Below are 11,279 nucleotides of genomic sequence, written 5' to 3'. Positions count from 1 at the left end.
GACTATAGGAACTACACCTAGACTATAGGAACTACACCTAGACTATAGAAACTACACCTAGACTATAGGAACTACACCTGGACCATAGGAACTACACCTGGACCATGTATTCTGTGTGTCTGTTTCTTTCCTGTTCTCTCAGACCCCTGCCAGTTGAAGCAGATGGCTGCCCATCCTGAGCCTGGTTCTGGTTCTGTTGGGGGGTTCTTCCTTGTCCCTGTTGCCTGAGTGCTGCTGTTCTTGTGCGGAGCCCTGATATGACTTCAGTTGTGAATTGGTGCTTCATAAATAAACTGAATTAAACACAAAAACGAGCTGAACTCAGAGATAAAGCAAATGTCAGAATCATGTTTTACAGTTTCTGAAACCTCATTTCATCTTATTTTAGTAACTTTTGTTTTCAAAATTCTAAACTGCTGTCTCTTTATCTTCCCGAGCCTTTTCATAATACACTTTAGTATTTTATGGATGGTGTTTTTTTATAAACAGTTTTTGGTTTTATCACCCACACAAATAAAAAACGTTCACTCTGTATGTCCGGCTTCATTTGTTCAATATCAGTAACAGGTCAGTGTTTAAATACAACACATCATCGTTACAATGTTTTGACCCACAGTTCATTTTCTCCCTCCAATCCCAGCACTCACCCTCCCTCCGGCTGTTCCTCAGGCAGCGAACTTTGGGGACGTGAGAGAGCAGCTGGCAGTCGTCAGCTGGAGACAGGAGAAGAGACGACATCTTATTTTGGAGGCAGACAACACATCTCTCTTTCATTTTTCACACACTGACCCTCACACAAGCCCACAGAAACCACACCGCTGCCTTAGTTTGTAACTAAATCCACAGAAACACCGAGCAGCAGCTGTACAGATGTGCGTTCCTGTCCTCAGTAAACTCACTGCTGTGTCATGATGACCCTCTGCCGTCAGTCAGTTCTGCATATGGCACGTTATACGCCCACCAACAAACTATTATACAGCAATCTAACGCAACAGCCTCGACAAGCAAAGACCTGGTTTACACTTTGACATTGACCTTTGACCTGCTCAGGATGGGAGGTTGCAACCAAGTGAAGATTCGACACAATCTGAGGGCTTCCTTAGGTAACTTTAATAACTGGGCTTTCATAAAGTTCTGTACAGTATGTGAATGTATTGTATGATACGCAGGGCTTAATTTGAGCCGGATCTGTGAACTCCCTTATTTTGACTGAGTGAGTTCCGGTAACTGTTTGCTTGAATCCGGTAACTTTCAGGCTTACTAATAATAAAGTTATGAACAAATATGACAGCCTTGAATGAATAAAACCTACAGTATATTGGATATGCAATCTGAAAATAATTACATAAACACTAAATTTAAACAGTTTCCCAATATCACATAAGAGCTGCTCTTTCAAGTGAAGCATTTCTGATTCTACCCTTCAAAAAATCTCCGACCCTAAAAGTAGTCATGGGCAATTTAATAAAAAACACAAAAATATAATTAAACAGCACAACTAAATTGATAATCAGGTTTACAGTTTAAGTGGGTCATTAATAATTTTTTTATTATTTATTAAAAATACAATGAAAGAAATGTTTGATGGGTAATCGTGACATACATCACGTATCAAAACAACAGTGCCAATTTGTCAAAATAACAGCAATCAAAATGTCGAAAAGACTACGCTAAACAGCAGCACAAACATGTCTTCCTTCCTTACTTTCCTAAAAAAAAGTCTTCTCATTGTAAACTAAACAACCGAGAATTGAAGCACATGAATGCAGTGGCAATGGAAATGGTACTGGAGCAGGTGCAAGTGGTGTGGGTGAGAGCCGAGCTAACCAGGATGTCGTACCCGGGCAGGAGCCCACAGCCAGCCACCATGAACAGCCTGAGGAGAAGCCTGGGGGTTTCAAATGTGGAGGAGGACAACAACGAGGAGGACAGTGAATTCAGCAGGGAAGAGTTGAGCTCGAAACAGTCGTGCTCTATTCACACAAGGAGAGCTGTTGGTCAGGCTACTTCTTGTTGCTCTCTAAAGTAGTTATTGAATAAAGTGTTCACTTATGTAGGTAAATGTAGATGTTTAAAAACCTGTTAAAATATACCAGAATGCGGTTTTAACTACTATGGTTGAGAATGCTAACTCTGCCCATGAACCACATGTTTGGGTTAGAGAGAGCTGGATGAGGAGCTGAGTGAGCCTTCAGCTGTCACTTCAAGGGTACCTCCAAGTCTGTGAGCTCAGCTGAAGTGATAAGAGTATAAAAACAAGCTTCACAGGCTGCTCATGGGGATTCTTGTGACAGGTCCTCATGCATGTACTTCCTGTATATCTGTGTATACTGTCCTGAAAATCTGACCTTGCAAGTAAAATACTGGTTACAAATCTTCTCCTGCTGTCGAGTGTGGTTCTTTATGAGTAAGTAAGATAAAGCGAGAATATTTTTCTCCAACAGATACGTTCACATACAAAACTTTAGATGTTAGACATCTCTGTGAGCCCTGCAAACAAAGAGCCTCACGACCCTCCGTTGTGGGGAGCGTATAGATTTAGTCTAATCTGCAGGTGCATAACCAAGCCTCGCATGCAGTTCTATAAAGCTTGGAACTCCATACACTCAAGACATGTTTTAATAGAATCCTGGATGGCAAACAGAACGTCTTCAGCTTCAGGACAGAAGTCCAGTTGTTTTGTTGTTGAACCTTTTTTTTTTTGGATTCACCACGACCTGGATGATGAGAATCTTCACAAGCGTTATTTGAAAATAGGACTGAGATGACTGGGCTTTAATCCGTTTCTGTTTTGGACTGAATCGGACTTATAATTGAACTCTTTTTTCAGGAGACTTTTGTTGTAGTTGTGGCTATTTAAATAAACCAAAATAAATTAAGATTATTGTTAGGAAAATATAATCAGGTTTCTAAAATAATTGGTTCTGACTTCTCTTTTAATTGACCAACCAGTTAATTTTGTGACTTCACACAAAAACATGGAAAACAACAATGGTGAACAAGCTACATAAACAACTTTAGTCACAAGTCAAAAGAAGACTAAATCATTTCAGGGACGAGGTCTGGTAATCAGAGACGACAGTCCATCCAGCTGTTTTCAAACTGTATTAGCTTTAGTTTGACACGGCGGTCTTCCCACATCTCTGAGACGTTTAGTAAAAGCAGTGTCAGAAAGACCACACAGAAGAGACAACTGGAGGCGTAACAACACGACGTAAACACACAAACTGAAACCAATGCTGGAGGAAACCGTCTCTCGTGATCCTTGAGACTGGGATCAAAAACAGGGATCTTCTAAACGTTCTTGGTGACCTCCAATTTTCTTTAAAAGCAAGCGTCTCTAAAAGCTGTCAGAAGTTTAGATTAGTGTCAGCTGTTGCTGCATGTTTCCTGTATTCTGTCAGGTTGTATTTCTCTCAGATGAAACATAGCAGAGGCTGTCATCCTGATTCACTGCTCATTCTCTGGGATAAAACTTTGGTACCATTAATCTTTAGCGTCACATCGCAACCTTTTCTCCTCTTTTTCTAATAACTAGGATTTCACACTGGCCAAAACAGTATTTTTATATGAGTTGTACAACCAAGTAAATGTCAGAATAAAACATTCCTAGTTACAAAGCCTGAATTGTCTTCTTTTAACAATGCAGTAGAAGTATTTGGAATCAACTGAGGTTTCCTCACTCATAATAATGTAAGTTATCAAATGATATCAACTTTAATCTTGTTGTCACAAATGTCCCAAGGTATTAAATGTATATGCTATGCACCCCCACAGATGGTTCTACTAAAATTTAGGGCACAAAAAACGTGGTATTCACAAACCTTTTTACGACTAAACACTGGTGCAAACGCATTTTGCATTATCGTAACTGCATGACGGTTTGTGCTATAGGAAACAGTCCAATGGTTTCAACAGCACTGTAAGAGGAGGACAGTTGGACGCGGAGGCTCCGCCCCTGTTTAAAGACGAAATGTTTCAACAGAATGAAACTGTCCAGAGGACCTGATGTAACTTTGTTGGATTTTTCTACCTGGGTTATTGAGCATGAAACAGGATACCTTGTATAACATTTGACCTTGATTTGTGACCTTGAAGCAGGGCTGATGAAAAGATTGTATGACACCTTGTGTAATGGTGGAAGAAATGTGTATGAAGTTTCAGTAAATTTTCTTGAGCGGATCAGAAGTTATAGGCCGGACAAGAGAACATTTACAGATGGGGACGATAACATGTCTGTCTTTTGACAGAGGAATAATATAAATAAAACAAGATAAAATATTTACTAACCGGTCATTTAATGACCCGTGACTCATGTTCTAGTGTCCATGCAGTGATTTCCACATCTGGATCCTGTCTACCCAGAATGCAGTGGAGCATGAGGGCCTGCAGATCTGGGTCATTCAGTGGTTTTAGGCCTTGTGGATACATTTTTTTAGAGTTTCGTCACTGAAAGTATCTGATGATTGTATCAACAATTACAGTCACTTCACCAGAGAACCAGAACAACTACCTAAATGATCAGAGTTCATTAAGAACATGACTAACATGCTGACTGGTAAAACAACAACTCACATCAATCCATCATCCATCCATCCACTCACCCATCATCCATCCATCATCCAGCTATCCATTCATTCATCATCCATCCATCCATCCATTCATCATCCATCCATCATCCATCCATCTATCCACCCATCCATCTATCCGTCTATTATCCAACTATCCATTCATCCATCCATCTTGCCATCCATTCACCAATCATCCATTCATCCATCCATTCATCATCTATCCATCATCCATCCATCTATCCATCCATCAACTATCCATTCATCCATCATCCATCCATCCATACATCCATCTATCCGTAACCCAGATCTCCATCTCCCCAGCAACACTTTCCAGCACTTTTTGGGGGACCCCAATGTATTCCCAGGCCACACAAGATACGCCATCCCTCCAGACACTTCTGGGCCTTCCGGGGCCTCCTACTAATGGGACATGCCTGGAAAACCTCTAAAGGGAGGCATCTAGGAGGCATCCTAATCAGATGCCTGAACCACCTCAACTTACTCCTTTGATGCGGAGGAGCAGCGGATCTACTCTGCGCTCCCTGCAGATGATGGAGCTCCTCTTCATATCTCTAAGGCTGAGCCTGACCACCATGTGAAAGAAGCCCATCTTGGCTTCTTGTATCTGGGATCTCATTCTTTCGGTTATGATCCAAACCTCATGACCACAGGTGAGGGTCAGAATGTAGACCAAACCGTAAATTGAGAGCTTTGCCTTTCGACTCAGCTCTTTCTTCACCACGATTTTCTAAAGCAACGTCCTCATTACTAAGGATGAGGTCCCAATTTGTCGATCCATCTCCCGCTCCATCCTACCATCACTCAGGAACAAGACAACCAGATACCTGAGCTCCATCACCTGAGGAAAAGACTTCCCCCATGACCCGGAGGGGCGTTTCAGCCTACACTTAAGCGACAGAAACAAAGTCACGGCGATAAACGTTTAAATGTTTTAAACCAGCAAAAACAAAAAGCAACTTACGGTCAGAGCTGAAGTCATCGATGAGGATTATTTCATGAATGAGAGCTGGAGGACTGCGCATCAGAACACTGAGAGAAGAGAGGAGAACTAAGATCAGTTTGTGTTCCTGCATCTGCATGAGTGGGTGGACCTGGTTCTGGTTCTGCCTTGTTACCTCTTCACAGTTCGGAGAAGAGTAGAGCGAGCTTCATTGTGGAAAGTGATGATGATGCTGGTGGAAGGAAGGTCCGCATCAAAAGTCAGCGATGCACATCTGCAAAGAGAAGGAGGAGGAGAAGGAGGAGGAAGAGGAAGAAGAATGGTCACAGCTTTTTCTTATCTAAGTCTCATTTTATGTTCAGTCAGTTTCAGATGGTATAAAATATCACAAAACACACAAACTGACGAGACTTTGCTGCACCTGTAGAGGCCCATCGTTGCTCTAACAGAACGAAGTTGCCCAGTTGCCACGGCAACAACCACACAGATTTGTGACCTTCTGCTTTTTGCTGCTCCAGGTCCAACAACATGAAGCTGAAACTTAATACATCACTGAACCCAACAAATATTTATACAGCATCAACACAAACATCATTTTTTTGCTGCTGAACGGTGAAAATGTTTCCACTGAGAGGTTTTTATGACACGAGCTCTGTTTGCACGGTTTTCTGCACGTTATCGTGTGAATCCTTGAGAAGCATTCGTACTAATGTCGTCCATTTTTCTTGCGTACATTTGTCGGCGCAATTCTTGTCCTGCAGTTTTCAGCTATTTCAAAAAATCTTAAATCAAAACGTTCAGCTCTTTCAGGACAATCCTGCTATGACTTGGTATTGGTGCAACTTTAGCTTTTTGAAATATTTAGCCTTTTTTTCTCATAGAAAATGAATTGAGCTAATTTTGTATCCTTCATATCTTTAGATCTGTTTACAACCTTTTACTGCTCCTTTAACTTTTTGTTCTGCTTCAGCTTCTTTCAGCTGCCTTGTGTAAATTTAAACTTTTTTCAGTTACTTTCAGCTAATTTCAGCTATTTATTCAGCTGTGTTGCTACTTTTTTAGCATTCTGTAGCTAATTTCAGCTGATTTCAGATAAATTCAAGTTTTTAATGGTAATTTTTGCTACGTAAAAAGTTTTGCTACTTTGCTACTTACTTGCCTAATTAACTTCTTTCTGTTAATTTCAGCCTGCTATGCTCCTTTCAGATTTTTGCTGCTAGGTTCAGCCATTTCAGCTACTACAAGTATATTTGGTGGTCGTTATCTTGGATTTTGACATGGCAACCCAATTTTCGATGGTGACCTTTCCTACACCTAGATGCAGTCACATACCAAAACAGAAGTGGGTGCGTCATTTATTTTTCAAGTTATCAAGCTCACAACATGCGCAGATGGACGGATGGTAGTTCCATTTGCCCCTCTTTTCACCGTGATGAAGAGCAACAAACCAAGTGTTTAGAGGAAGCCAACGCAGGCCCAAAGAGGAAACCGCTCACTCAACACCCCAGCTGAGCTTCAAACTAAGCTGCACAGTTTTAGAAACGCTTGCAAAATGCAATAAAATTGTTTAAAATTGCCATGATTTTATCACTTACAATAAAGCCATGCTTTTGTCACTTATCATTTTCTTTTTGATCATCATCAGCTAAATCAGGCCGGTTGGACTGACTGAATATTAACAGAACATCTGGAAATATAAAGGCAGCACAAAGCTGTCCTTTGTGATGTTCATATTGTATTCATTGACAATACAATGACAATAAGTTAGTGATATATTGTGCCGCTCTGTCAGGCACAGCCTTAGAAGAATCTTGGACCTGTAAGACCAACTCTACATCTTTAAAATGCTCGTTTTGTCCTGTGGCGGAGATGAGGCATAACGTCTGCTCACCTGTAGTGTCTGGTGTCCCGGATGGCTCGCTCTCCACCCAGATGGTCGCTCTCCTGCAGATTGAAGGCATGCTCCTTGTAGGGGTCGTCCCCTGGTTTGAGCTGTTTGGCTGCCAGGTAGGCCTTGTCATCGAAGCTGCCCAGCAGCTGGCCCTGCGGCTCGGCTGGTGGAGGCTGAGTCACCTGCAGACAACCACAAATGTATCCTTCAAGGCTGGACGCACAGACACTGGAGCATGCGGTAAATATTAATGATACAAAGGGGGAAACACTGTCATGTGTCCACAATGTGATTTTCATTTATACTGAGGATCAACAGAAACCAGCTTTCACTTTTACGAGTGAAACTTTTCAGACATCCAGTGACTTGGTCCCAGAAGGACAAACAACAACCTTCACAAAAGAAATCAATTCCTCTGATTTTAATTTGGTCGCTGCATGAGCCAAAGACGTAAACGCTCGTTTAATCAGTCCGGTCAGTGTGTCAGCGCTAACGAGGCCGGGCACTCATCAAACCACAACACAGTCAATAAACACTCAGTCAGAAATAGATTTCCCCTCCAGGAGAGTGGGAGGTTGAATGAACGCATGAGGACATGGAAAAGGTTTGCTCCTGCATAAACCAAAGTGAGGCTGACTTCATTTTGAGTCTGAAAACGGAGCGAGCGGAATGTGGACAACTGACATCAGCTGCCCGCTGAACAGACGTTGATTTAACCGTTTGATTACGAGACGTTCAGTGAAGCGCCGCTAAAACTAACAGCCGGTAACAAAAAGTCTTGTTCTGGGTTAAGGAGTTGATTTTTAAAACTTCTATTTATTGATATGGTGGAAAACATTGATCATTCAAGACTAAATCATAGATGAAGGTTAATGAATTGTCCTGTCTGGACCGGCGGCCCTCCTGCCACGCCCACCTACACCTGTTCCCTGTTATCATTATTCATTCTGCTCATTATGATTCTTTTGTTGGTTATTTCATGTCTATTTTTTCTGTATAATTAGAAAATGCTACTGGATGCCTCAAATTTCCCCCATCCACCATCCATCCATCCATCCACCCATCTATCCATACATCCATCCATCCACCCACCTATCCATCCATCCATCCACCCACCTATCCATTCATCCATCCATCTACCTATCCATCCATCCACCTATCTACCTATCCATCCACCTACCTACCTACCTACCCACCCATCCATTTTTTGCAACAATGTCCAAAAACTAAAATGATGACTTTTTGTGGTTCCTTCGTGATACAAACTTTTCCTCCTGGAGCCGTGGAGGCTGCTTAACATCCCTAGTGGCTTCAGTTTACTGAAATTTTGCAGAAACTGAGATGATGTCATGTGTTTTCTGGGACAACGCAGGACTCGAGGTTTGTGCCAGAAATTTAACCAGACACAGATGAAGCCGATCAGCTGGGTTAAACACAAATGTTCAAGAAAAAGCAGTGTATTTATGTTTTGGAGTTGGGTTCAGTGTAAAACTTCTCTGAGTTCACAGCAGTTGTTCCAAACTTTTAGGTTTTGTTTGTGTTTCTTTTACGAAATGTGAACTTTATCCTTCCTCAGACAACACAGTTACACAACATTTAACAACATTTAACATTTCCTTTGTTGACTTTGTCAGAAAAACATCTCTCGGTATAAAGTCTGGGCACAGAAAGAAGCAGCCAGAGCCAAAATCTGAGACAGTATCAACCATTATACCCATTAAAACCAATAAATGCTCCAGATTGGATAGAAAACACTGAACTGAAGCAATGAAGTCATGAAGTAAACCTGAACGATGCGAGTCAGAGGCTCAAATCCTGACTTCATGTTTCTGTAAACTGACACGGTGCTTGGGCGTGTGGGGGGGTGCAGTGGCGCTAGCCTTCAACAGATGATGTCATTTTTCTAACAAATGCTTCTGATGAACATCCTCCGAGGGGAAAACCAGGAGAGGAGGAGGATTAAAAACCAGAGGAGAAACAGAGAAAGAATAATGGACCAGAGGAAAGAGGAGTGAGTCCAGAACAGAATAATTCCTGTGAAAATAAACAAATATTAGAATAACAAGAGAGAAAATGTATGAACAGCTGTTCTGTGTGCAGCAGCTGGATCCTGCAGAACGCCATCAGGTCACATGATCTGAACAGAGAGGACAGGTCCGTTTGGGGATGGGTCAACGAGCCGGACAGAACCTCAGCTACAGGAGGAGCTTTAGGTCCGGTTCCAAAACCTGACAAGAACAGAACCAGTATGGTTATGTGGCAGGACTCCTCCACTCCAGATCTGTTTTCTCATCTTCAGGAGATCTGCATGGTTCTGACCAGGTCCAGTTTAAACGCTGTGAACTGGGTCTACTGCTCCAACACAACCTGACACAAACTGGATCTTCAGTTTATTCAAAACCAAAGTATCAAGACGTTAGGTCTGTCCTGCCAGCTTTGGATATTAGAAAACGATCAGAGAATGGGCGGCACGGTGGATCAGTTGGTAGAGCTGTTGCCTCTAAGTGAGAAGGTCGCCAATTCAAATCCCGACCGGGAATCTTTCTAGGTGGAGTTTGCATGCTCTTTCTGTGCTGTGTGGGTTTTCTCCGGGTGCTCCGGTTTCCTCCCACAGACCAAAAACATGCATGTTAGGCTGATTGGTAACTCTAAATTGTCCCTAGGTGTCCCTGTGATGGACTGGAGACCTGTCCAGGGGGTCCCCCGCCTCGCACACTGTGACTGCTGGATATGGACACCAGTGACCTGAAAAGGAATAGGTGGGTCAAGATGATGGATGGATGGATGGATGGATAGATGGATGGATGGATGGATGGATAGATGGATGGATGGATGGATGGATGGATGGATGGTCAGAGAACTGTTTTGTCATAAAACGATCAGAGGAATGTTTTCCATCCTTGCTGAGTGTTTGCTCTGCTCAGAGCTGCCGGCAGCAGCAGATAATCTGAGGTAATCTGGCAGAAAACCAGCCGCCGTTCAGCTTTAAGGCTTTAATCTCCTCCTCTGACTGAGTGGGCTGAAACAGGAGGTCACTGTGACCAGGTGAGGCTGCGCCATGAGGGCAGCTGGGGCGCATCTCACCTGTATAAATATATAATCATACACCCCAAAAAGTAGTCCTTTCTAATAAATTATGAAATGACTTAAGTAGCTTACTGTGTATTATTTTGTTCTGTGCTTTTCAATTATTTGAACTATATTTGTAGTTAGAGAGGACACACTGAGATGGTTTGGACATGTCCAGAGGAGGGACAGTGAGTATACTGGTAGAAGGATGTTAGCAAAGCAGCTGCCAGGAAAAAGACAGAGGAGATATATGATGCAGTTAGAGAGGACATGGAGGTAGTTGGAGTGAGGACAGAGTGAGATGAAGAAGACCTGAAGCAAGTTGGAGCAGAAACAACAATCACGTCTGTCTGTTCACTTGTTTGTCTGTCTGTCTGTCTGACCACATGTCTGTCTGTCTGTTCACCTGTCTGTCTGATCACCTGTCTGTCTGGCTGTCTGATCACTTGTCTGTCTGTCTGTTCACCTGTTTGTCTGTCTGTCTGACCACCCGTCTGTCTGTTCACCTGTCTGTCTGGCTGTCTGATCACTTGTCTGTCTGTTCACCTGTTTGTCTGTCTGATCACCTGTCTGTCTGTTCACCTGTTTGTCTGTCTGTCTGACCACATGTCTGTCTGTCTGATCACTTGTCTGTCTGGCTGGCTGTCTGATCACCTGGCTGGCTGTCTGTTCACCTGTTTGTTTGTCTGTCTGACCACCTGTCTGTCTGTTCACCTGTTTGTCTGTCTGACCACCTGTCTGTCTGTTCACCTGTTTGTCTGTCTGATCACCTGTCTGTCTGTTCACC

The 11,279-nt window shown here is 42.6% G+C and overlaps 1 protein-coding gene across 1 annotated transcript in view; it reads right to left on the bottom strand.

Moving 5' to 3' along the window:
- The window catches only part of galnt16 (UDP-N-acetyl-alpha-D-galactosamine:polypeptide N-acetylgalactosaminyltransferase 16), a 30,812-nt gene that overhangs the window by 18,876 nt on the left and 657 nt on the right, over positions 1-11,279 (bottom strand). Inside the window, exons 2-5 of the mRNA XM_037694626.1 lie at positions 7,424-7,605; positions 5,708-5,806; positions 5,554-5,621; positions 648-713 (exon numbers count right to left, since the gene is read on the bottom strand). Coding sequence (XP_037550554.1) covers positions 648-713; positions 5,554-5,621; positions 5,708-5,806; positions 7,424-7,605 — 415 coding nt within the window. The remainder of the gene's footprint in view (positions 1-647; positions 714-5,553; positions 5,622-5,707; positions 5,807-7,423; positions 7,606-11,279) is intronic.

This window comes from Nematolebias whitei, chromosome 21 (genome assembly GCF_014905685.2).
Source record: "Nematolebias whitei isolate Nwh7 chromosome 21, NemWhi1, whole genome shotgun sequence".
Lineage (NCBI taxonomy): Eukaryota > Metazoa > Chordata > Actinopteri > Cyprinodontiformes > Rivulidae > Nematolebias > Nematolebias whitei.
The sequence above is the reverse complement of the archived record's forward strand: the minus strand, read 5'-3'. Positions and strand labels throughout refer to the sequence as shown.